General features: G+C 52.3%; 2 protein-coding genes across 4 annotated transcripts; both read left to right on the top strand.

The window, feature by feature from the left end:
- The first annotated feature begins 4,077 nt into the window (after window positions 1–4,077).
- Window positions 4,078–12,665, top strand: KLK6 (kallikrein related peptidase 6). 3 transcript variants are annotated; one of them, XM_015100060.3, is made up of 7 exons: window positions 4,078–4,160; window positions 4,811–4,963; window positions 5,354–5,401; window positions 6,036–6,192; window positions 9,044–9,291; window positions 10,739–10,875; window positions 12,013–12,665. In XM_015100060.3, exons 3-7 carry the CDS (start codon window positions 5,356–5,358, stop codon window positions 12,163–12,165), a joined length of 741 nt encoding a protein of 246 aa, XP_014955546.1. In that variant the 5' UTR covers window positions 4,078–4,160; window positions 4,811–4,963; window positions 5,354–5,355; the 3' UTR covers window positions 12,166–12,665. The 3 variants fall into 3 exon arrangements, with proteins under 3 accessions (XP_014955546.1, XP_012046140.1, XP_014955547.1); XM_012190750.4 differs by having other exon boundaries at window positions 4,791–4,963; XM_015100061.3 differs by having other exon boundaries at window positions 4,761–4,963.
- A 3,410-nt stretch (window positions 12,666–16,075) lies between these two features.
- KLK5 (kallikrein related peptidase 5) lies at window positions 16,076–25,740 on the top strand. Its single transcript, XM_015100284.4, has 5 exons — window positions 16,076–16,148; window positions 18,661–18,922; window positions 19,835–20,091; window positions 20,222–20,355; window positions 25,267–25,740. Exons 1-5 carry the CDS (start codon window positions 16,076–16,078, stop codon window positions 25,420–25,422), a joined length of 882 nt encoding a protein of 293 aa, XP_014955770.4. The 3' UTR covers window positions 25,423–25,740.
- Window positions 25,741–25,964: the final 224 nt, after the last annotated feature.

Below are 25,964 nucleotides of genomic sequence, written 5' to 3'. Positions count from 1 at the left end.
CATCCCCTCTCTGTAAATCCATATTCAATCTAAACATTTTTAAAAGAACAAAACATCGCAGTTTCACTAGGTCAGCCTGGGGATAGTTGACTGTGCCTCTAGGCGGATCTTTATGCAAATCTGAAGGTGGGTTATTTTGCAATGACTTGAGAGGTCTCTCTTGTTGAATTTTTTTTAAAAAAACAACTTCTTTTTTCTCTGGGCAGACAGTACACTGTATTCATTAAAGACACTGACTCTAGAAATGGCTTTTCGATGCCAGTCCCATTGTGGCAGTTGTGAGCTATTTGCCTTTGAGTGCATCACTCCCCCACCTCTGTTCTTTCATCTTTTTTTTTTTTTTGAAGTAGAATAAATCAACTTTATTGCTTCTTGGAACGGAAGAAACTGCACACAATGGGAATCGTGGTATCTCAGGAAAGGGACGTTCAGAAGAATTTATTATAAGATTTGGTGTTTCCACGAAGGGTTTACAGAAGTAGTTGTTGTTTCTGTTTTTGTTTTTTTTTTTCTGGTATTGTGCTTTTTTAAAAAAAATTAATTTATTTTTAGTTGAATGGTGATTGCTTTACAGTACTGTGTTGGTTTCTGCCATGCATAAACATGGATCAGCCACAGGTATACATACGTCCCCTCCTTCTCAAATTCTTTCATCCTTTTTTTTTTTTTTTTTAATTTTTCTTTAAATTTTTGGCCACATCCCCCAGTGTGTGGGACCTTAGCTCTCTGACCAGGAGTTGAACCCACATTGGGAGGGCAAAGTCTTAACCACCAGGGAAGTCCCCTGTTCACCCCAGAAATGAGGGAAAGAGCATCTGTTTCCCATGGCTGTTACAAAGCATAAATTTAATATTCAGAAGGTGCATGAACAGTGTCTGGCACAGAGTCAGCCTGCAGTGAGGGTTGATTTTTACAGTTTGTGACTTCTGGCTCTTCTTCTTGCTTCTACTTTCATAAAGTTTTCTAATAAAACACTTTCTTTTTTTCAAGCGTTTTTTTGTAACGTGGACTATTTTTAAAATCTTCTCTTGAATTTGTCACAATATTACTTCTGCTTTATGTTTTTGGTTTTTTGGCCCCAAGGCATGAGGGATCTCAGCTCCCTGACCAAGAACTGAGCCCTAACCCCCTGCACTGGAAGGTGGCATCTTAACCGCTGGGCCACCAGGGAAGTCCCAGACATTTTCTTCATTGAAGACTTTTGCAGAGGATGAGCATGCATGGCGTGTGGGGATGGCAGAACCATGAGGGCCACTGGCAAATGCCTAGAGGTGGGCACTTCACTCTCTGTTAGAGCTTCTTCCACTCCCCACTGTGGACCACCTCCCTCCTTTCCTAAGGGGTTCTCTGCAGCTCCTCAAAAATCCGCCCATCCCATGGAGTAGTAAGGGGGATCCAGAGGTGGCACCCAAGAGATGGGCTGTGTCCACGGCCATGTTGGAAGTTGAGTTGCAGTTCGGGCTCCATCATTTTCTGGGTGTTCGAGGTTGAGCAACTAAATTCCCTTCTCTGAGCCTCAGTTTTCTTTTCTGTAAAACAGGAGTGGGTGTAATGAAATCATTTAATCACTTGGTCAACATTTCCTAAGGCTTCCTCTGGGCCAAGTCCTGTGCTGGTACTTGGGACACAGGGATGAGTCAGCCCTAGGGTCTGCCCTCAAGGAGCTCGTGGTCCAAGTGTGGGAGATGGACCCAGATGGTGATAGGAAGGAGCCACCTGCTCTAGGAACTCCGATGAGAGTGACTAACCCACCTGCAAGGGGCTGGAAGTTGGGTGGTGTTCAGGGACGCCTTCCTGAAGGAGGTGATGATGAAGCAATGGCAAGTTGTTGCCAGGAGGAGGTGGGAAGAGCATTGTGGGAGAAGGGACTAGCATAAGCGAAGGCTTAGAGGCTGGAAGACATGTAATGAATGGTTCAGGAACACTGCTAGTCTCCATGGCTGCAGCCCTAGCAGACAAGTGGAGCGGAGCTGCTCCAGGCCATAAGGCAGCCACTCACCTCGGTGTCTCCAGACTCGTGAAATGTGGCAAGTTCCAATTGAGGGGTGCTGTAAGCGTAAAGGGGGCATCCCTGGTGGCTCAAAGGGTAAAGAATCCACCTGCCAATACAGGAGACCCGGGTTTGATCCCTGAGTCAGGAAGATCCCCTGGAGGAGGACACAGCAACCCATTCCAGGGTTCTTGCCTGGAGAATCCCGTAGACAGAGAAGCCTGGCGGGCTACGGTCCATGGGGTCGCAAAGAGTCAGACATGACTGAAGCAACTTAGCATGCACATATGTGTAAAAGACACGTGGGATTCAAACACTTACTACGCAAAAAATAAGAAAGCAAACCACCTCCTTAAAATCGTATTTTGATGTCACATTGAAATGGTATTGTTTTGGATGCACTGAGCTAAATGAGATATTAAAATGAATATTTTACTTAAAAAAAAATTGTGGTGGCTGCTAGAATATTTAAGAGTGCACGTGTCCCTGGCATTATATTCCTATTGGCCAAAGCTGCCCTGAATGCTGAAGGACTGGGACTTTTGTCCTGGTGATGCTGGGGGACCCACGCCAGGGGTGCGAGCAGGACAGAGGCAAGGTCAGCTCTGGACACAGGGAGATGCCTCTGAGGTCACATGAAGGATACAGAGAAAGGAAAGAATTTGCGATAATGGTCCAGATGGGAGAGGAGCAGGTTTGACCTGGGACCAGGGACATGGGGATGGAGAGAGGGGATCACACAGAGAGAGGAGGCGGGGGGACAGTGCTTGGGGATCAGTGGCTGTGAATGGTCCAGCCTGATATTTGGGAGGATGGGGGGGTCCTCAGAAGAAGATGCTGAGTTCAGTGGGGAGGTGAGTGAGAAGGGCTGGGTGAGGCTGGGGGAGGTTGCGTGTGGGGGTGGGAGGAGCTTCCCTGGAGAGCATGCCTGCTTGCTCCGTTGCTTTCCACCTTGTCCGACTCTTTGCGACCCTATGGACCATAGCTCTCCAGGCTCCTCCGTCCCTGGGGATTCTCCAGGCAAGAGAGAGCATATCAAATGCCAAATCGGTTTTCATCCCAGAGGTGACGGGGCCCGAGCAAAGGTGGTGACAATTTGATTTAATGCAAGAATTAAATGTTAACCTGTACTGCCAGGCCCACGCTGGTTTCTGAGGTAGACATTATTCATATCAGTTGGACTTACTACCCAATGACTTTCCCCAAAGCTTCCATTTTCCATCCCACCCTTCCCATCTGATCACCACACCCATTTCCCGCCACGTGGCCACACACACCCTCAGGGCTCCAGCTCATCACCAGTCAGTTGCTTCCCCACCTGGGCCAGATCCTTGAACTACCCCCATTCTCTTCCTGATCCCAAGTTCAAGTTCAAAGACACCTCCTCAAATCTTCCCTGGACGCCTCCATGGCTTCCTGAATCCCCATTACTTATCACGTTCCCACGTGGCTCCCCAATGTTCCTGTGTCCCTGCCTATTTCCATGGCCCATGCTTATTTCCACAGACATGTGAATCAAGTCTTGAAGTCCCCCTGGGTCCCACTAGCTCCCCTGGGGCTCCCACCTCCAGGTTGCCGCTTCTCCAGGAGTTAACACCCCTCTGTGCATACACACGCTTCTCCTGGCAACGCAGGGGGGAAGCTAGGAGAGGTAAGAAGAGAGATTTAGCATGTCAGTGGAAACACAGAAAATCGAGGGGGAAGACAGCGATACCGAGAAAAAGATAAAGAGCAAAGGATGCTGAGACACAAGCAGACAGAGAAAAAGAGATGGAGGCACCGCCACCACCGCCAGGGAGAGAGATGCACAGACAGAGGCATGGAAGAGGGGGACCAGGAGGGTCAAGAGCCCTGGTATCCGGCCAGAGGTGGACGGACAATCAAAGCACAGTCGGAGAGGGACAAAGGGAAGTTATTGATGAAGCCGTCTGTCCGCCTGCCCGGAAGAAAGCTTGAGAAATGGAGGTGCTAGGAGCATGGCACAGGGTGCTGGGGGTGGACAAAGCCCGATTGTTCGAAGGCCCTTCCCGCACAGCGCCTGGCTCTGCACCCCAGCCTGGGGCCAGGGTGGGGACCGGCTTGGTGACACACACTCTCTTGCTGGTCGGCTTGCTCTGTCTTGCGGGGACACGGAGGCTCTTGAACACCCACAGAGGCGACTTAAGGGCAGGTGGGTGAATCACCCCAACCCTACTGAACCCTTGCCGCCTGGTGGCCCGAGCCCTGGGGCACTGACGGCCCGCAAGCCCCAGAGCGCTCACAGGAGCGGTGGGAGTTCTGGAGGCAGGGGGTACTGCGTGCTTGCCGGGGATGCAGGCCTTCTGGGGTCCTCCTACCCTGTCGTGCTAGAGGACCTAGAAGTCTAGGAACTGAGGACAAGCTCCTGCCCTTCCTGCCTTTAGATCCAGGTGTGCAGACTTCCAGCCCCTTTCTCCTTGGAGGTCCAGAATTCTCAGCCCCCAGGCCCTCCTTCCTCCACCCAGGAGTCGGGGAATCGCCCCCCTGGTGCACTCAGGCACCTGCACCCCCCTCCCTTGAACCCGGGATCAAGGGTTAGCAGGAGCAGCTCTGTGGGGGTGGGAGGAATGTGTGTGGGAGGCCCCGGGAAGGAGGAAAGGGCGGGGCCGCCTCCTGCTCCAGGGGCCCGGGGCGGGAGGGGTTAAAAGGAAGCATGGGAGCATCTGAGGACAGGACGGGCCTCTTCCAGGCAGGCCAGGGTGCTGGGGTGTCTGTCCGCCAGGCCCTGGGCACCCACATTTTCTGCTTTCAGCCCTCTATCTCTGCCTGCCTCTGCTTTCAGCGTGCCTTCTCTCTGCCCAGCTCCCTGCACTTCTGACTCTTTCCGTCTCCCTGTCCATCCATCCATTCGGGACACCTCCTGTCCCTGACCCCAACCCAAGAACCAGCCCATCCCAACCCCGGCCCCCCGCAGCCGGCCCCAGCAGAAGCCCCAGGTGTGGAGGCGAGTGACAGGTAAGCTCAGAGCCAAGGGGAGAGGGAGAAACCCCAGGGCAAGGGAAGAGCGTCAGGGGCCCTCCGTCCTGTTTACTGAACAGGCGAACTAGAGCCAAGAGGAGAAACAGAACGAGTGCAGAAACATAAGGAGAAGGGCAGAGTGAAGGGCAGGTCCTGGGGCCTCCTGGCACCCGCCTTCGCGGGACCCTCAGAGGGAAGGCGAGGGTTGGGAAGATAAGAAACAGGGAGGCTAAATGGGAAGGACGGAAGCCAAGGGGCAGAAGAGCACGGCCAGCGGGGGAGGATGGGGAGGATGGGGAGGATGGGGAGGATGGGGAGGATGGGGAGGGAGGAGCCTGGGCGAACTCTGAGGCTGGGGCTAATGCAGCATCCGGCTTCCCTTCTCAGGAATGGCCGTGAAGATGCTGGTCGTAGCGCTGGTTCTGGTCGCTGCAGGTGGGCAAAAGGGCGGTGGTGTGAGGGAGTCAGGTTGGGCGGGGGCTGGGGGGTGGTTGATGGGGGAAACGATTGGAATTGGGGATGGGGACACATACGGGTATGCCGGGGAGGGGGCTTAGAATGAGGAAGACATTGGGGAGTTTAAGTTAGGGATGAGGGATGCAGGTGGGGAAGGGGTAGGAAGTGGGCTTCAAGATGCGGAAGAGGTTGAGGTTGGTTTGGGACATGGGGAAATTGGTCGGAGGTGGGTTTAAAGATGAGCTTCCCAGGTGGCCGCTAGTGGTAGAGAACTTGCCTGCCAATGCAGGAGACATAAGAGACACAGCTTTGGTCCCTGGGTCAGGAAGACCCCCTGGAAGAGGGTGGGGCAACCCACTCCAGTATTCTCGCCTGGAGAATCCCAAGGACAGAGGAGCCTGGTGCGCTATAGTCCATGGGGTTGCAGAGTCAGACACAACTGAAGCGACTTAGCAGGCACGCACAGGTTTAAAGACAGGAAAGTTTAGGGATGGGTTTGGCTCTGGCGGTGGGGATGGAGATGAAGTTGATGATCAAGGCAGCAATGGGGTTCAGCTTGGGGGGCTGTTGCCGACACCTCCAGACCTCCCCTCTCACTCAGACCCTCCCTCAGCCCAAGCAGAGGAGCAGAACAAGGTGCTCCACGGTGGACCCTGTGAGCAGACGTCTCACCCCTACCAAGCTGCCCTCTACACGTCGGGCCACTTGCTCTGCGGAGGCGTCCTCATTCACCCGCTGTGGGTCCTCACCGCTGCCCACTGCAAAAAACCGTGAGTGTCCTCGCTGCCGCTAGGCCCCGCGGGGTTCTTGCAGAATTGCGTGACTCCCATGTCATGACGCTGTCTGATAACCAGGCTCAACTACTGCTGCTGCTGCTGCTAAGTTGCTTCAGTTGTGTCCGACCCTGTGCGACCCCATAGACGGCAGCTCAACTGGCCAGTATTTAATTGAGTACAGTATCCGTGCCAGGCAGTGTCTGGGGCCCTGGGGGCGGCGGGGGGGTGGGGGGGACAGAGCGGTGAGGAAAACAAGCAAAACTCCTGCTTTAATAAACCGACCTTCTAAATGGGGAAGGAGGACCTTACCGGGCCCTGTAGGGAGGGGTGGATTTAACTCCAAGTGCAGGGGGAAGCCGCCTAGGGTTTTCATCAGGGAAGCAGCAAGTTCCGGTTTACAGTTTTAGGAGCATCCTGGAAAGGGCTGCCCAGGTGGCACTAGTGGTAAAGAACCCGCCTGCCAGTGCAAGAGACGCAAGAGACACAGGTTCAATCCCTGGCTCAGAAACATCCCCTGGAGAAGGAAACGTAACCCGTTCCAGCATGCATTCCTGGAGAATCCCGTTGACGGAGGAGCCTGGCGGGCTACACAGTCCGTAGAGTCGTAAGAGTCAGACACAACTTAGCAACTAAACAACCACAGGCCCAGGACCAATCCTCAGGACACTAATAATCAGTAGTTAGAGGAACAACAGCCTCCATTTTTTTCAGTGCTAACTATGGACCATGCGTCTAGTTAGGCACATGGAATCCCGCACAGTGAAAGAAAGAAATTGAAGTCGCTCAGTCGTGTCCGACTCTTTGCGACCCAGTGGACTGTAGCCTACCAGGCTTTTCCGTCCACGGAATTTTCCAGGCAAGAATACTGAAGTGGGTTACCATTTCCTTCTCCAGGGGATCTTCCCGACCCAGGGATCAAACCCGGGTCTCCCGCATTGCAGGCAGACACTTTACCATCTAGGCCATCAAGGAAGCCCAGTAACAGACTTTTCAGACCCATTTTGCAGATGTAGAAGCTGAAGCTCAGAGAAGTAACAAGTGATAAACCAAGAGGTGTCGTGCCCCAGTGGCGTCACGGGGACACCTGTCTCCCCCCCTTGCAGGACTCAAGGACCTCCAGGGTGGTCTCCCCCAAACACAGGGAAACCTACCTTCACTCTCACCATCCTCATTCATTCATTCAGTGCACGTTGACCAAGGGCAGCCACAAATGCGAGATTTGAGCTGGGCCATGAGGACCCAGCAAAGATGGAGCGAGCTACCCAGAGTCTCTGCCCTTCGGGACGCTGGAGTAGAAAGGCACCGGAAGACAGTTGTCGAATCCTTGGAGAAATATATAATCACAAATTACTCTAAGCCCAATGAAAGGGGAAAACAGGGGTGGCTCCATGAGAGAAAAGAACAGAAGTACCTGCTTTAGACTGAAGAGGGTATCAGGAAGGACTTTCTGATGAGATAAAATTTAAGCGGAGGCACAGAAAATGAACGAGAAAGGGGGACCAAATGAGGAAGCAGGCTGGGCATCCCGGGCGGAAGAAATGAAGGCCCAAAGACCCGAGGTGGCAACACTCTGAAGAGAGCTCTAAGGAAAATGACCGGTTCACTGAGGGTCAGAGAATAGCGGGATTAGGCACGTGAGCTTTATTCCGAGGGTAATAGGGAACTACAGAAAGTTTCTGAGCAAGGGAGCAACGCTTTGATCCATTTCACAAATATTTTTTTCAATGTCTGTCATAGGCCAGACACTGGTCTAGGTGCTAAGGAGGATATATCTGACTAAAACAAAAATCTCATCTTTTAAAAACATAATATATATGTTTTTTATTTTTGGCCGTACTGAGTCCTCATTGCTGCACAAGTGAGAGCTACTTTCCAGCTGCGGTGGGAAGGCTTCTCACTGCTACCATTTCTCTTGTTGCAGAGCACAGGCTGTAGCGCGTGAGGGCTTCAGATGTTAGTTGTGGCTGTGGGCTCAGTAATTGTGGTGCATGGGCTTGGTCGCTCCGCAGCATGTAGGATCTTCCCAGACCAGGGATCGAACCCGTGTCCCCTGCACTGGCAGATGAATTCTTAACCACCGGACCACCAGGGAAGTCTGAATATTTGCCCTGTGATTGAGTCTCCAGGGAAGGCTGCACTGAGAAGGTGACATTTGAAGGAGGTGAGGGAGTGAGGCATGCAGGTATCTGGGAGAAAGAGTTGCTGGCAGGTGGAACAACCAGTGCAAAGGTCCTGGGGGGGGAGGATGACTATTGTGTCCAAGGAAAGGCTGGGAAGCCTGTGTGGCTGGAGCAGAAAGAGAACAAGAGTGGGACACAGCTGACAGATAATGGGGACGGATTGTGCAGAACTTTATGGGCCACAGTGGGCATTTTGGCCTTTATTCTGAACAAGATGGGAGTCATGGGAGGGTGCTGAGCACAGGAAGTACACGGCTGGCTTGTATTGTTAAAATAGCCCTGGCTGCTTTGTGGAAGAGAGACTAGAGAGGACCAAAGGTAGAAACCAGGAGTCCATTGAGGCTGCAGTCCAGGTAAGAGATTATGGTGGCTCAGACCAAGCAGTGGGGGAGGAGAGAAGTGGTCAGTTTCTGGATATGCTTTGGTGAGACAAAAAGATTTCTGGACAGCTTGGATATGAAGCAACACATAAAGGGTCGCAAATAGCCTCCAGGGTTATTCTGAAAGGATGGATTTGTCATTTGCTGAGCTGGGAAGACTGTGAGGCAAGCAGCAGGCCAGATGGTTCGTGCACCAGGCTACCCCATCTCCCACCGTAGCCCCCTCTGGAGTCTCAGCTGCAGTCCAAAGGGCTCCAGGTGAGACCCCAGCCTTTCCTCTCCCAGGAATCTGCAGGTCTACCTGGGAAAGCACAACCTTCAGCAAAGGGAGCTTTTCCAGGAGGAGAGCCCTGTCATCCGGACCGTGGTCCACCCGGGCTACAACGCCGCCACCCACGACCAGGACATCATGCTGCTGCGTCTGTCACAGCCAGCCAGGTTCTCTGAACACATCCAGCCTCTGGCCCTGGAAAGAGACTGCTCAGCCAACCACACGAGCTGCCACATCCTAGGCTGGGGCAAGATGGCAGACGGTCAGTAGGGGGAGAATGATGCAGTGAGCTGTCATCACTGGGTGATGGGTCGTGATGGGGGCGGGGGGGGGGTGGTTGTTCATGGTGAGAGTCAGTGGGAGAGTGAATCAGTGGGTGAAAGTTCAATGGGGAGGGAGGGCAAATATGAGAGCTGGGCTAACAAGTGAACAGTCAGCGAAGAGAGCAGACCAACAGCTGGTTGAAATGGAGTTGTGGGACATGCCATGAAGGGTCAGTGAGGAGGGAAGGTCGGTGCAGAGATATCAATCAGGAAGGGGGCCAAGTGTCAAAAAGGACTGATCAGGATGATCAAGAAAGGATAAACAGAGGAGGGACTAATGGAAGGAGAGAGATCAATAAAGCAGGGAAGCCAGCTGAAGGATGTTGATCAAGAAAGCGAACAGTGTAGAGAAAACTGATGGTGGAGGAGAGAAGAGAAGAGTCAAAGGTCAAGAGGGGTCAGTAGATAAAGGACTAGAGGCAGAAATAAACCCAATAGATCACCAGGAACCATAGAGGGTGGGCCCGGGAATGAAGAGCCAAAACAGAAGGGGGAATCAACAGGGGAACACGAGGCCATTTAGGAAACGACCAATGAGGGAGCACAGCTTTGAATAAAGGGCCAATAGGAAGGGAGAACTAACGAGGAAAGACGGGACCAATTAGGAAAGGCACACAGTCAAGTGGTGACCAATCAGGATGAGCCAATGGGAGAACAGGTCCAGTGAAGGAGGAAAGGATATAACAGAGGAGCGACTAATAGAGGAAGAGAATACTGAAGAAGGCGGGGCCAGTGGAAAAGTGACACGTGGAGGCGGGACCTAAGAGAAAGGAAAAACCAATAGGAAATGAAGACTGAACTGTAGTGCTGGAAAAGATTCTTAAGAATGCCTTGGGCTTCAAGTAGATCGAACCAGTCAATTCTAAAGGCAATCAATCCTGAATATTCATTGGAAGGACTGATGCTGAAGCTGAAGCTCCAATACTTTCACCATCTGATGCAAAGAACTGACTCACTGAAAAAGACCCTGATGCTGGGAAAGACTAAAGGCAGGAGAAGAAGGGGACGACAGAGGATGAGATGGTTGGATGGCATTACTGGCTCAATGCACATGAGTTTGAGCATGCTCCGGGAGTTGGTGATGGACAGGGAAGCCTGGCATGCTGCAGTCCATGGGGTTGCAAATAGTCAGACATGACTGAGCGGCTAACCTGACTGAGAGAAGGGTAATTAGTGAGGAAGACAGGCCAATGGGAGAGAAGAGTGATGGAAAGAAGGACTAGTCAGGAGTCAGGCAGTGGAAGTGGGTGTTGAGCATGAGTGACAAACAGGAATAATGGAACCAGTGGGAAATAGGAACCATTAGGGGAGGGAGGATTTATAGATGTTGGAGGATCAATGAGAAGGGTGGACTGTGAAGTAATCATGGCCCATCTTTCTTTGCAGGTGAATACCCCAACACCATCCAATGTGCGTACATCCACCTAGTGTCCCGTGAGGAGTGTGAACATGCCTACCCTGGCCAGATCACCCAAAACATGGTGTGTGCCGGGGATGAGAAGCATGGGAAGGACTCCTGCCAGGTGAGGACGCCAGGACCCATCGGCTACACGGCCAAGGACGTAGACAGGCAGGAAGAGACAGACACATAGACCAAATGGAAGGGACAGACACACATAGAGCCAGGTTGGGTGAGAATCAGAGGCATGAAAAGAGAGAGAGAGATTCAATTCCATACACAGAAACACAGACAGGGACAGGCAGAGACAAAAAGCCAATTAACAGAGACAGGAAGTGCAGAGACAAGGATGGAGATGAAGAGATCAAGAACCAGACAGACACAGTCAGGAGGCAGATGGTGCCAGGAGACTGTCCCTCCTCCAACAGAGCCCCCACCATCCTGCTTGGAAACAGCCAAGCTGTGCAGAAGGGAGACCGTAGCCAGGGAGCAAAGGGGCCCCATCCTCTCTCCCAGATACCTTTAACTTGGGTTCCTGCCACATCGTCCATTGGATCTCTCTTTCCAATGCCCAAACTGACCCCTCTGCGTCGGAGGATCTGCAGAGACCACCCAAGAGGGAGAAGGAGACAAAGCTAGAGAAAGGTGATGCCCAGTGACTTGGATGCAAGGAAAGGGCAGGAAGAGAAGTCGCATTTCTGAGACTGTCCATCCTCCCTTTAGAGATGTCTGTGTTTCTGAGTCTCCCTCAGTCTCTATTCCCCTGACTGTGACTTTGTGTCTGTCTGTCTCTCTTTCTTTGTATATGAGTCATTCTCTCCATCTCTGAGTATCTTCCCCCCCACCCCCCTGTATGTCTCTCTGTGTCTCCTTCTGTCTGTTTTTCTTTTTTTTTTTAGAGTAGATTTTTAAAGTTATTTATTTGTTTATGGTTGCGCTGGGTCTTCGTTGGGGCTTTCTCTAGTTGCAGTGAGCGGGGGCTGCTCTCTCATTGTGGTTGGGCTTTTTATTGCGGTGGCTTCTCTCGCTGTGGAGCACGGACTCTGGGCACACGGGCTTCAGGAGTGGCAGCACGCAGGCTCACTAGTTGCAGCAGAGCCTTAGCGGCTCCGTGGCACATGGACTCTTCCCAGAACAGGGACTGCACCCACATCCCCTGCACAGGAGGATTCCTGGTCGACTGTACCCCCAGGGAAGTCGCCATCTCTTTTTCTTTCTCCTGCGGGTCTGTGTCTGACTCTGTCCCCCTCTTCACCCACAGGGCGACTCTGGGGGTCCGCTGGTGTGTGGCGACCGCCTCCGAGGCCTCGTGTCTTGGGGTAATGTCCCCTGCGGCTCCAAGGAGAAGCCGGGCGTCTACACTGATGTCTGCAGATACGGTCACTGGATCCAAAGAGTCATTCAGGCCAACTGATCCTGACCTGTGACCTCCACCTCTTGACCTCTTCCCCCTCTCCTCCCCACACCCGATCCTAATGCTTAATAAAAAGCCGTGACACCACAGTGCAAACCCTTCCTGATGCTACCCCAGCCCCACCCTCTCATCACTAGGGGGAATGGTGGACACGGGCTAAGGTCTTACCCCCGCCGCTAACAGAATACAAACAATTCCCTTCCAGTGATCTCTCCCTCCCTTGATGACCCCATGGGATCAATTTCTTCCTACAGAGAAGTGGTCTCTTTTCTGGCCAAAGTCGAGTTGGGGGGTCCCAGCTCCCCCACTTGTTAGCCATGTACCCACAGGAACTGCCTTCCTTCACTGTGTAGGTTTTCTCCCCTGTAAAAATGAGGACAAGAATCATACATGCCTCATAAGGCAGTGGCTGTGGTGGGGGAGATTGAAGGTTGTGAAAGTGTGAAACACAAACAACAGTGCCTGGCACACCCACGTGAACAATAAAAGAGTGAAATGTATTATTTGCGGTGCTTTTTTGCTTTTATGCCTCATCTGCCCCTCTGAAGCTCGGATATCCTTAGTTCTCTTTCACAACCCAACTTGATCTTCCTCCCCCTCAGGGGAGATGTCCTTGATTCCTCCACCTTGTGCCAGCCCTGCCCGAAGGTGGCTTTCTCCACAAACTCCCCTTGTAGCAGCATAAGTAGGGAGATGAGAGGGCTGGGAGCCCACTGTGAGTGGATGAGAGTGATGGGAGATGAGAGGAGAGCGCAGGGACCAGATCCCAGAGGACCTCAGACCCCAGGTTGGGAGTCTGGGGCTTCTCCTGAGGGTAGTGGGGAGCCATGGAAAGAGTGTGAGTACGAGCAGCTCTGGGACCACATGCAGGATGGACCAGAAGGGAGAGATGATGCGGGGTGAGCAGGGGCTGGGGCTGGGAGGGCTGGAGAAGGGAGGCTGAATTTGAGTATGCAGTATGGAGGTGCTTGGGTCGGGAGCAATTCTCAGGATGCTAACGACCTGTAGAAAAATCTGGGCAGGGCAGGGAGGCAGCGGTGAGAACTTCCGATGTGTCCTTCACATGGTAAATTATCCAGGATGGTAGGGGCTGGGGTTTGAGGCTGGAGAAGTGGGTGATGGGGCTGGGAATGTAGGTCAGTGGAAGATGGCGCTGGGTCCTGAGTGTCAGGCGGAAGAACTTGACCTTGATCCTGAGGGCCTTGAGAAAAGGACAGACAGGATCGGGAGGCAGATATGCGAAAGATCGCGCTGCAGTCCAGTTGAGGGGAGAGGAGGGGGATGCGCAGGGAAGTGGAGAGACCAGAGACGCTCCCCCCAAATGACGGGAGCAGACAGGCAGAGCTGGGTGAGGACCCAGGCTTGCATGTGCCTGCTGGGCTTCTTCCACCCGCAGGCACTGCGCACGACCCCACACTGACGTTCACGCCCTGTCCTCAGAAAGACCCTCCTCACTTAGGCCCACTGCATGAGCTCTGAGAAAGACAAAAGGCCATCTAAGCCAGCAATCCTCCCGGGAAGCTGAACGGAACAGTAAGTGGGTCCCCAGAAAAAGGGAAACGAGGGTCCAATATGGGAGCTGAAGTTTGGAGCAGAAGTTAGGATCAGAGGGAGGGTCAGAAACCATGGTCCATCTGCTTCGCCAACATGAATGGCAACCTTAGTTTTGCCCTGCAGAGTAGAATGATGTCAGAAATCATCAGAGTGGCCATTCCAGACAGTCTCTAGATCCTAAAGATCTTTAGAGCTGAGAAAAAGCACACTCAGATGTCTCAAGAACCAAAGGAAGGTGAAATTTTATCAAGGCAAAATTTGAAATTAGCACAACATGGTAAATCAACTCTACTTCAATAATAAATTAAAATGCAAAAAAAAGAACTCCCCTCAAACCAGAGCAAACAAACAAAAAACCTTTCTGGAATTTGGAATTAAAAAGGCGAGTGAGCTAAGCTTAAGTGACTAAGAAAGAAGTAGGATGCAGGATTTGTCATGTTAATGCAAGAAATATTCATTGCAATAGGCAAAATAAGCCTCAGACTCTTATGTTTTGACTTTTTTTCCCCCTACACACTGAAACCAGCTTCGGGCTCTAAATCCTCCCAGTCAACGGTTCTGGATTACAGAGGTGGACAAGACAGCTCAAGGAACGTGAGCTCTGCAAAAGCAGCATCTCCAGACGCCCTTGTCTGGTTTTGTTCACAGAGAGACCTGAGTTGGCACACAGTAGGTGCTCAGGAAGTAGGTGTTGGATGAGTCCTTGGCAGAGACAGAGACTCGGAGACACAGTTAAAGACAGATGCAGAGAGCTGGGGGGCAGACCGAAAGAAGAGCCTGGATGGTAAGAGGCCAGGAGAGGCAGCCCCGGATGGCCTGGAACCAGGGAGGGAGTAGGCACCCTTCAGGTCCCCACCCAGCGCCCCATTTCCTGAGGGGCCAGGAGCCACCCACCCCTTCTCCCAGCCTCTTGGCTTCCTTCCCCATCGGCAGGTGGCCCTGCCCAACTCTCACCCACACCTGGCTGTAGACAGCAGTCTGTGGAAGGCATCTGCGGGGGCCCCTAGACCAGATCCCTGCCCCTTTCTGCCCCCAAGGCACCAGGTCCTGGATGCGGGTCAGGAGGAGGCGTTGAGGGGGTCCCTCGGTAACGTGGCCGGAGTCTTCCTGGCCCCAGATGGACAGCGAGGGAGACAGGGGGACAGAGAGATGCGGAGATATATGCACTCAGTGACAGAGAGAGAGAGGGAAGGAGGGAAAGAAGAAGGGGAAGGGGAAGAAGAAGATGAAGAAGATGCAGAGACAGAAATAGAGATAGGAGACAGGGAAGGGTAGAGTCAGAAAAGAGAGAGGTAACAGAAAAGACACAGAAAGAGACCCAGGATGTGGAGAAAGAGAGGTTAATTGAGAAGCACAGAAACACATAAAAGGGCATGAACAAATTTTGGAGGTGATGGACACATTTGTTATCCTGGTTGGGGTGATGGTTGGATGAATGTGGGTCAGAACGCATCACGTTGTACATATTGAACATGAGCACTTTATTGTAGCTCCGTCGTACCTCAATAAAGCTGTACGAAATAAAGCAGAAAGGGACACTGGTTGGGCGCCTTAATACTGAAAGGGGCTCAGAAAGATTCCAAGGCAAGCGGAACACAGAGAGAAGCCTAGAGCAGAGGGAGGAGAGCAGGGGAAACCGAACGAGAGAAGGCGCGGGGAAGACGGAAAACCGAGCCCAGCGCGCCTCCGAGAGGGCGAGGCGCTGGGTTTGAGGCTCGGGGAGGCCCCGGGGCCAAAACTCTGGAGACCCCTCCCCATCCCGGGGCCAGGGAGGCAGGGAGTGGCTTTTGGGACTGGGTGGGGGGAATGCTCTGGGGGCGGAGGTGGGGGCAAGGCCGGAGGAGTGGTTGCTAAAGCCCGGTAGGGCGCCTCACTACCCGGGAATGCGCCCCGGGGATCAGTGGGTGGTTATAACCCAGGCCGGTGCCAGGAGCCGAGGAGGAGGAGGAGGTGGCGGCTGCAGGACCGCGGCGGCGGCGGCGGCCTGAGAGTCTGCGGCTGAGCCGGGAGCCGGGTCCCCACCCCCCACCCCCCACCTGGGGGACGCGGCAGGTGAGCCCTGGGGAGGGGCGAAGGGACGCAGAGACGGCTTCGGGTGGGCTCTGGTCTGGGAAGGATGAGTCCGGGTCCTCTCCATCCCATGTGTATCCTCTCTTGGAGACCGGGGACGGGAGGATGCTCCGAAGTCTAGAATTTCCCCCTGGCCTCAACTCAGCACGCTGGGTGGACCACGTGCTCATGGCCCGTCTCTGCTCTGAGCAACAGGGTGCAGAAGGAGATGGGGGTGGGATAAGTGGTCCCAGAATCACCTGCCCACCCTCTTCTCCCCCACCCACCTCCATCAGGTGCAAAGACCATGGCCGCAGCAGGAGCCCCCCGGTCCTGGATGGTCCCTGCCCTAATCGCAGCCCTGATTCTGGGGGCGACAGGTAACCAGGACCCCAGTGTGTGCACACAGGCCAACTGTGCTGGGGCGGGGTGGGGAGCTGTCAGGGACTCTGTGACCCAGGGGGACTCCGTGTGACTAGTTATGGCCCCAGGGTCGGGTGACTGCAAATCTGCATTTGTGATTGTGTGTGGCGGTGGGACTGCTACGTACGTGCGTGTGTGTGTGTGTGTGTGTATGTGTGTGAGTGTAAGTGTGTGTGTGTGTTGCCTTTTCCCATATCAAGTGACTCTCTGTGACAGGTGGGACTACCCTTTGAGACTGTACATGTGATCGTGTGACTGAGTGCGTGCATCTAAGACGATGTGTGTGTCTCAGTGATTGTGTGCGTGGCTGTGTGTGCGCTGTGAGAGCTACTGCGTGCGTGGCTGTGTGTGGCTGTTCGGCTGTATGGATGCCAGCTGGTTTCTGTCCCTGCATCACAGGATTGTGTCTGACAAAAGTGCTTGGCGCCGTGAAAATGTGTGGCTAGGGGCCTTCAGGTAGCCATCTGTGATTGTGTGATTGTGGCTGGGTGCAAGGTTATGGGTGGTTATGGGTGGCTCTCTTTGTGATGGCTACAGGTATTGCTCACTGGTTTGACAGCAAGGAGATCAAACCAGTCGATCTTAAGGGAAATCAACCCTGAAACACTCATTGGAAGGACTGATGCTGAAGCTGAAGCTTCAGTATTTTGGTCACCTGATGCGAAGAGCCAACTCATTGGAAAAGACGCTGATGCTGGGAAAGATTCAGGGCAAGAGGAGAAGGGGATGACAGAGGATGAGATGGCTGGATGGCATCATTGATGCAATGGACATGAACTTGGGCAAACTTCAGGAGAGGGTAAGAGACAGGGAGGCCTGGCATGCTGCAGCCCATAGGGTCGCAAAGAGTCAGACCAGACTGAGTGACTGAACAACAACAAGTTTGTGTGGCTGATTAAGGCTCCATGTATGGATGACTGTATGTGGCCGTGTGTTTGTAGGATCTAGCTCCCTGACCATGGATCGAACTGGGCCCCCTGCATCGGGAGCTCAGAGTCTTAGCCACTGGACCACCAGGGAAGTCCCCATGACTGCATGTTTATAGGGGTTGTATGTGTGACCACACAGTGGTGTGTGTGGAGTTCCCATCCCTCCTGTGACAGACCGAGTGTGCAGAAGAGGCTGTCACCGTGAGAGAGTGGCTGTGTGACAGTGAATGAGGCTGGGTGACTTGCCCTGTGTCATGCTTGGTCCACAGAGCCCGTCTAACCTTGTCACTATACTAATGTGCTGTGTGCAGAAGTGAGGGGCAGTCTCTACATGTCTGTGCACAGGGTAAATATATATATATATATACAGGTCACTAAGGTACTGTGTGTGGGTGAGTGAGATGGTGTGAGTTCATTTCAGTCACTCAGTCGTGTCCGACTCTTTGCAATGCCATGGACTACAGCACACCTGGCTTCCCTGTCTATCACCAATTCCCGGAGCTTACGCAAACTCATGTCCATCAAGTCGGTGATACCATCCAACCATTTCATCCTCTGTCGTCCCCTTCTCCCACCTTCAATCTTTCCCAGCATCAGGGTCTATTCCAATAAGTCAGTTCTTCGCAACAGGTGGCCAACGTATTGAAGCTTCAGCTTCAGCATGAATATCCAGCTCCAGTGAATATTCAGGACTGATCTCCTTTAGGATGGACTGGTTGGATCTCCTTGCAGTCCGAGGGCCTCTCAAGAATCTTCTCCAACAGCACAGTTCAAAAGCATCGATTCTTCGGCGCTCAGCTTTCTTTATAGTCCAACTCTCACATCCGTACATGACCACTGGCAAAGTGTCAGCCTCCCCGGAATGAGTGTACTTGGGGAGCGTGGGCACCACGAGGCAGAGCTGCGTGTGGGGATGATTCATGTCGCTGTGTGTGTGCATGTCTGTGACAGCCGTCACAGACAGGCGATGGATGACCGGTGATGGAGTAAGGTATCTGGGTCTCTTCGTGCAGGTTTGTGTGAGGAAGAAGGGTGCACATTTGTGTTTTTGAATTCACAAAACAGCCCTGCTCTCCACCGCCCCACTCCGATGAACCCTTTCCCCCTGCCCCAGTCTGAGCACTTTTCCTAGCTCTGCCCCTTTTCCTCAACCATACCCCTGGTCCAGACTTTATCCACACTCTGGCTGTTCCCCTTCACCAAGAAAGCCCCAGCTTCTTTGGGTTTACCTCCTTGGGCCAGGTTCCACCTCCAGTCCTGGCCACAGTTCCTAGAACCCAGCCCTGGCCTGTTCCTCCAACGTCAGGACTCTTTATAGAATCACTCCTTCACGTGACCCTGGCCTTGGCCTCGCCCAAATCGATTCCAAGCCCCATCCACATTTCAGGCCCTGCCCACACAAGCCCAGACCTGGCTCTCTCGAAGGCTTGACTTCCTCACTTTTGGAAACTAGGCCCCACCCCTTAGGGCCCTAGCCCCGCCCCTCATCCGTCGACTGGCCCCGCCCCCGAGCTCCATCACGCCCACTTTCTGCCCCCAGACCCGGTTCTTGCAAACGATGTGGCTTCTTGCGACAACCCGTCTGCCATCGGGCCCTCTGGGAGCACCCAGGACCTCAGGCCCTGGGCGACAGAGGACACCCGGGCGGATGAGAGCAGCAGCCGCATTGTGAATGGGACCGACTGCGAGAGGAACAGCCAGCCGTGGCAGGGTGCGCTGTTGTTGAGATTCAACAAGCTCTACTGTGGGGCCGTGCTGGTGGACCCGCAGTGGCTGCTCACGGCTGCCCACTGCCACAAGCAGTGAGTGGGGGCTCCAAGAGGAGGGCTGGGGGAGGGGCATGGGGGGTCCGGTGAGGATGGGATGGGGTTGAGGGAGCAGGAGGTGGCAGAGTTGGGGATGGGATTTAGAATGGAGCTGGGGAGGAGAGTGGGGCGGGGATGACGTTAGACTGGGAGGGGGTTGTGGTAGGGGATGGGAGTTAGGGATGAGCTGGATTTAAGGCTAGAAATGCAAGCGCTGGATGGTTATGAATGCAAAGCAAGAGACACAGGAGACGTGGGTTCTATCCCAGGGTAGGGAAAATCCCCTGGAGGAGGAAATGGCAACCCACTCCAGTATTCTTGCCTGGAGAATCCCATGGACAGAGGAGCCTGGTGGGCTACAGTCCATGGGGCTGCAAATCGTTGGACGTGACTGAGCAGCTTAGCATGAATGGTTAGATGTGAGGTTGAGGATGGCTGTATTAGGGGTTGAGAATGCGTTTGTTCATGGTTTTTGTGGGGGGCTTCCATTGTGGCTCAACTGGTAAAGAATCCTCCTGCAATGCGGGAGACCTGGGTTTGATCCCTGGGTTGGGAAGACCCCCTGGAGAAGAGAAAGGCCACCCATTCCAGTATTCTGGCCTGGAGAATCCCATGGACAGTGGAGCCTGGTGGGCTACAGTCCATGGGTCGCAAAGAGTCGGACACAACTAAGGGACTTTCATTTCACTTTCTGTGGGGAAAAGATTAGAGTTAGTGCTGGGGACAGGCTGGAGATGCGTTGGCCATTGTGACTGGGGCGGGGTTAGGCAAAGGGTCGGAGGCAAAGATGGTGTTGGGGATGGATTGCGGATGGCTGTGAAGTTGGGGGTAGGTTTGGCATGGGATTTGGTATTGCATATGGGAGTCGGGATCAGAGTCGGTGGGGTGATCAGCACCCACCTTCCTCAGATTTTTCAGAGTCCGTCTTGGCCACCACTCGCTGTCACCCATGTATGAGTCCGGGCAGCAGCTGTTCCAGGGCATCAAATCCATCCCCCACCCTGGCTACTCCCACCCCGGCCATTCTAACGACCTCATGCTCATCAAACTGAACAAGAGGATCCACGAGACTCCGTATGTCAGGCCCATCAACATCGCCTCCCATTGCCCCTCTGCCGGGACCAGCTGCCTGGTGTCTGGCTGGGGAACAACCAGCAGTCCCCAGGGTGAGTGTTCGGGTCTCTCTCTCAATGTCCACCTATGTCTGCCTTCTCCCCTTCTCCATCTCTGAGCACTCTGCCCCTCCCCCGTCTTCCTCACCACCTGCCTCCACTCTGCGGTCTCTCTTTTCCACAGTTACCTTCCCCAAAGCCCTCCAGTGCCTGAACATCACGGTGCTGAGTGACGAGCAATGCAAGAAGGCCTATCCAAATCAAATAGATAACACCATGTTCTGCGCTGGGGACCAGGCGGGCAGAGACTCTTGCCAGGTAAGGCTGGAGACTTCCCCATTCATTCAGGTGATACACACCGAAACCACCTATGTACCTGGAACCTTGCTGTGTCCTGGGGACCCCGTGATGATCAAATCAGTGAGACCCTCTGTTGCCACAGAGCTCATATTCTGGAGCAACGCTTTCAAGTAAAACATCATGCGAGCCTTACGGGTAATTTTAAACATTCCGGTAATTACATGTAACTTCCTGGGCTTCCCTGGTGGCTCAGACAGTAAAGAATCTGCGTCCAGTGCAGGAGACCCAGGTTTAATCCCTGGGTCAGGAAGATTCCCTGGAGGAAGGCATGGCAATCCACTGCAGTATTCTTGCCTGGAGACTCCCATGGACAGAGGAGCCTGATGGGATACAGTCCATGGGGTCACACACACAGTCAGACACAACTGAATGAGTAACGCTTTCACCCATAGTTACATGTAAAAAAAAATAGTAAAAACAAACAGGTGAAATTAACTATTTTAATAATATAGTTTGGGATTTCCCTGGTGGCCCAGTAGTTGAGAATCTGCCTTGCATCACAGGGGACATGGGTTTGATCCCTGGTTCGGGAAATAAACTCTCACATGCTGAGGGACAACTAAGCCCTCATGCTGCAATGAAGACCCAGCAAATAATAATAATGATAATGACGATAATAATAATAATGGTGGCTCAGTGGTAAAGATGCGCCTGTCAGTGAGGACACAAAAGTTTGATCCCTGGGTGGGGAAGATTCCTTGGAGAAGGAAATAGCAACCCACTCCAGTATTCCTGCCTGGAGAATCCCATGGACAGAGGAGCCTGGTGGGCCACGTGCAATAATAATGTACCCTATTTCATCCCATGTACCCTGCTGCTGCTGCTAAGTCACTTCAGTTGTGCCTGACTCTGTGCGACCCAGTAGACGGCAGCCCACCAGGCTCCACCGTTCCTGGGATTCTCCAGGCAAGAACACTGGAGTGGGTTGCTATTTCCTTCTCCAATGCTTGAAAGTGAAAAGTGAAAGTGAAGTTGCTTAGACTCTTTGCGACCCCATGGACTGCAGCCTACCATCCTCTGTCCATGGGATTTTCCAGGCAAGAGTACTGGAGTGGGGTGCCATTGCCTTCTCCTATGTATCTATCCTAAGTACCACCATTTCAAAGTGTAATTAATATGTAAGAATTAGGAATAAGGTGTTTTACATCCTTTGAGTCTCATAGTAAGTCTTTGAAAGCTAGTTTGGATGTTTTTCAATGGTTTTTCTTTTTCCTGTTTTTTTTTTTTTTTTCTTGTTTGTTTTTTGTTTGCACCAGTGTGTCCTTTTCCACTGACAGCATATCTCAGTCGGGGCTAGCCATGTCTCAAGTGCTCAAGAACACCATGTAGCTAGCTAGTGGCCACTGCGTCAGACAGCACTCGTCTCAAGGGAGAGATCAAGCTTGTGTTGTATGGACAGGCAGGGTGTGCCCAGAAAAACGATCCCACATCCCATTCGTACCACATATATCACGTGTGTTCAGTTGCTCAGTCGTGTCTGACTCTTTGCGACCCCATGGGCTGTATGTAGCCTGCCAGGCTCCTCTGTCTATGGGATTTCCCAGACAAGAATCCTAGAGTGGGCTGCCACACCCTCCTCCAGGGGATCTTCCCCACCCAGGGATTGAACCCGGGTCACCTGCACAGCAGACAGATTCTTTACCATCTGAGCCACCAGGGAAGCCCTGATAAACACCACAGGTTTGTCTTATTTATGTTGGCACTTTTCAGGCAAGTGCAGTCTTAAGAGTCTTATCCCCACAAAATCTGTAGCAGGAATGTTTTCTGACAGATGCTCATAAAACATCTCAAAAACGGAAAACAGGAACTAGGGGTATTTTTTTAAAGGCAGTATTTAATAGACAAGAGTGATCACAAAGTTATTGGTGTAGTCAATAAATTTTTAAAAACAGTTCTATGGTCAAGAAACTGCATAAACAGCGTAATTTCAGAAAGTGGTAAGGACCATGAAGAAAATAAAATGTAGTTTTATGACAGCAAGTGATGGAGGAGCGACATACGGAAGGGTTTTTGGAAGGACCTTGAAGAGGTGACATCTGAGCAGAGATTGAATGACACACAGGAACCAGCCTTCCACAAGTTAATGGCAAGAAAAGCATGTGCAAAGGCCCTGAGGCAGGCGGGAGTTCTACTGATTCAAAGAATAAAAAAAAGAGCCAGCATGTTTAGGGGACAGAGGTTGAGAGTGGAAGGATGAGTGGAACCCAGTGTTCAGCAAATACTCCTTGATTCCCAGGACGCAGCTTCTTTATGTTCTCATGGCCACTCTATTTGTTGAGGATGACAGAAATTAATGTTACAGCTCAGGACCCTTCCCTGTAGTCAGGTCCCCAAAGGGTCTGGATGCGTGCTAAGTTGCTTCAGTCTAGTCTGACTCTGTGTGATCCCATGGACTGTAGCCCGCCAGGCTTCTCTGTCCATGGGATTCTCCAGGCCAAGAATAATGGAGTGGCTTGCCATTTCCTTCTCCAGGGTATCTTCCCACCCCAGGGATCAAACCTGGATCTCTTTTGTCTCCTGAACTTGGCAGGTGGGTTCTTTACCACTAGTGCCTCCTGGGAAACCCCCCTCCAAAGGAGCCCTCCTCCCTCTAAAGGAATGTAAATTAACAAGCTCTCTGCTGGCAGGATGTATGTTCAGTAATACTGGTGTTTAGTAAGCTGTGGGCTCAGACAGCACTCCAGACCCATTCTGATGTCTGGGGAAAGCTCCCCTACCCCAAAAATCTTACAAATGTAACAATTGCAAAAACTGCCCGGGTCCAACAGCTTAAGCTCTGTTCCCAGTTAACCCTAGAAGCACACACATCTGGATGGAGGGGTTTTTATGAGAAGAAAGCACATCTGATTCAGATACCAAAATCTTAAAAAAAAAAAAAGCTTTAAATTTTGTATTGGGGTGGAGCCAATCAACAATGTTGTGACAGTTTCTGGTGAACAGCAAAGGGACCCAGTCACACACGTACATGTATCCACTCTCCCCCCAAACTCCCCTCCCATCCAGGCTACCACATGACATTGGGTTCCGCATTCTCTCCCATAGGTCCTTATTGGTTACCCGTTTGAAATAAAGCAGCATGTACATGTCCATCCCAAACTCCCTAACTATCCGTTCCTCTTGGCATGCGAAAATTGTTCTCTAAGCCTGTGACTCTCTTTCTGTTTTGTAAATAAGATCCTGTGTATCATTTCTTTTTAGATTCCACATAAAAGAGATGTTACTCCTCTGTCTGTCTTACTTCACTCAGTATCCAGATGTCAACATCGTAAAATACGTAGCCTTTCTGTAGCCAAGGGTAGTACCTTGGTTTTTTTTTTTTTTCTTTCCTAAACCTCAAGTGGCTTTTTCATACCCGAATGCGGTCTGGGCGTGGCCGCTAAAAGCAAGAAGTAATAACAATCATACTAATACTATAATAATAGGAGCTAATTAATTGCCAGACACCCTTTTTAAGTGGTTCAGAAGCATCAGCTCAATTAACCCATTTAATCACTATTATTAACTCTGTTTTACAGACAAGGAGCCAAGGCTCAGAGCAGTTAACTCACTGCAGAGCGAAAGGAACTCTACAGGGATATTAAGAAAGAGCGAACAAGAAAAAGAGAAATTAAACCACAAAATAAGTGGAAATTTAGCAATTGGGGCAGCAGAGCTTTTTTTGCCTAGAAAACAGCATCTGCATTATAATACGAGAAGAAGTCAGGTCGGAGGGATTTTGCATAAACATAAACAAGAAGTGACAGGAAAAATGCCGAGTAATAGGAAGGGTAATTACAGGGAGCTAAGGGAATTATGCACAGGCAAACCAAATTAGTCCACGAGAGCGATCCTCAATTCTGAACCCCCGGGGAATGTGTGACAATGCCTGGAGATGTTTTTGGTCGGCTCAATGTGTCTGGGGAGGGAGGGAGCTCCTGATGTGTAGTGGCTGGAGGGCTGCTGCTAAAGGTCTTACAATGCACAGGACAGCCGCCCACAGTGAAGAACTGTCTGGTCCCAGTGGGTTTCCCACGTGGCTCAGTGGTAAAGAATGCACCGGCAGGTCCCTGGTGCCACCGGGGACCCAGGTTCCATCCCTGAGTCAGGAAGGTCCCTTGGAGGAGGAAATAACAACCCACTCCAGTATTCTTGCCAGGAGAATGTCATGGACAGAAGAGCCTGGCGGGCCACAGGCCATGGGATCGCAAAGAGTCAGACACGACTACATGACTGAGCAAGCCTGCAGAATGTTAGCAGTGCCAGGCTGAAAAAGCTTCACCCAGGGGTTAACGACTGCTCCTCTGCAAAAGTGGGGTATAGGTACAAGGCGGATTGGTGTCGAGGATGGGTGAAGAGTGAGGAAGGGAAAGGAAGGCGTGTCCAGGAGGAGAAACTCAGGATTCCAAGGTTGGAGGGAAGAGGGAGAAAGAAATAGAAGGAAACACAGAGACAGGCCGTGAGGGAGACAGAAAAGAGGTTGGGCTTTGGGTAGAGCGGGACAAAGGGTCAGCGCGTATTAGTCACTCAGTCATGTCCGGCTCTCTGCGACCCCATGGACTATAGCCCGCCAGGCTCCTCTGTCCATGGGATTCTCCAGGCAAGTATACTGGAGTGGGTAGCCATTCCCTTCTCCAGGGGGTCTTCCTGATCCAGGTAATCAAACCCAGGTCTCCTGCATTGCATGCAGATTCTATACCATCTGAGCCACCTGGGAAGCCCAGAGAGGGACAAAGGGGGTTTCTGAAGGGTGGGCTTGGGGGTGAAAGAGTAATATGCTCTCCGTGTGTCTCTTTACCTGTGTCCCGCCCTCTGGTGCCTTCCTCATCTGTGTGACCCCCCCTCCACCTCCCCGCATCGCTGCCTCTCTGTGCCTCCCTCTCTCCTCCACAGGGTGATTCCGGGGGCCCCGTGGTCTGCAACGGGTCCCTGCAGGGCCTCGTGTCCTGGGGAGACTTCCCCTGCGCCCAGCCCAACAGACCCGGCGTCTACACCAACCTCTGTCGCTTCACCAAGTGGATCCAGGACACTATCAAGTGCAATTCGTGATTCATTCCTGGACCGGGCATTCTGGACTCCCCTCGTCCCCCCCCCGATCCCCCCACAAGTCCCCTTCCACACCCCAGTTCCTTCCCTAAAATGTTGAGGTTGCTCATCCCTCCAGCGCTGCCCTCCACCTGGAGTCAAGATCCCCCTTCTCGGGCAGTGGAGAGACCAGTCCTTCTGGTCGGATCCTGAATTCAGTCCCCATAACACCCAGGGTGAAGGCTGCACCTCAGTCTCCCCAGCGCTTCCTTCCTCAAGTCCAGAGTCCACCTTCTCTGCAGCTGTGACCCGGATTTGATCCCAGAAATAAAGCATCTGAGAAGCGGGCTCCGTGTGTAGTCTCTTCCTTGAATGGACGGGCGGCCAGGAACAAGTCACTGGCCCCTCTGCACTGCTGTTTGCTCTGTTGGGTCATCTTCGAGACTGCAGGAAACAGAGATTCTTTCAATCAGCTTTTCAGTTTATTCACAAATGCGGATCAACTGACGATTTCCTGCCAGGAATGGGTCCACATGCTGCGGATACTACAGCGGGCAGAACAGAAA

The sequence above is a fragment of the Ovis aries genome, chromosome 14 (genome assembly GCF_016772045.2).
Source record: "Ovis aries strain OAR_USU_Benz2616 breed Rambouillet chromosome 14, ARS-UI_Ramb_v3.0, whole genome shotgun sequence".
Taxonomy (NCBI): domain Eukaryota; kingdom Metazoa; phylum Chordata; class Mammalia; order Artiodactyla; family Bovidae; genus Ovis; species Ovis aries.
The sequence above is the reverse complement of the archived record's forward strand: the minus strand, read 5'-3'. Positions and strand labels throughout refer to the sequence as shown.

Bases quoted from the DNA above. Each gene is read 5' to 3' on its own strand.
- KLK6 (XM_015100060.3), top strand. From the start codon at position 5,356: ATGGCCGTGAAGATGCTGGTCGTAGCGCTGGTTCTGGTCGCTGCAG. The intron at 5,402-6,035 runs GTGGGCAAAAGG...ACCCTCCCTCAG, and splicing joins GCTGGTTCTGGTCGCTGCAG to CCCAAGCAGAGGAGCAGAAC. The intron at 10,876-12,012 runs GTGAGGACGCCA...CTTCACCCACAG, and splicing joins ATGGGAAGGACTCCTGCCAG to GGCGACTCTGGGGGTCCGCT.
- KLK5 (XM_015100284.4), top strand. From the start codon at position 16,076: ATGGCCGCAGCAGGAGCCCCCCGGTCCTGGATGGTCCCTGCCCTAATC. The intron at 16,149-18,660 runs GTAACCAGGACC...TTCTGCCCCCAG, and splicing joins CCTGATTCTGGGGGCGACAG to ACCCGGTTCTTGCAAACGAT. The intron at 18,923-19,834 runs GTGAGTGGGGGC...CACCTTCCTCAG, and splicing joins GCTGCCCACTGCCACAAGCA to ATTTTTCAGAGTCCGTCTTG.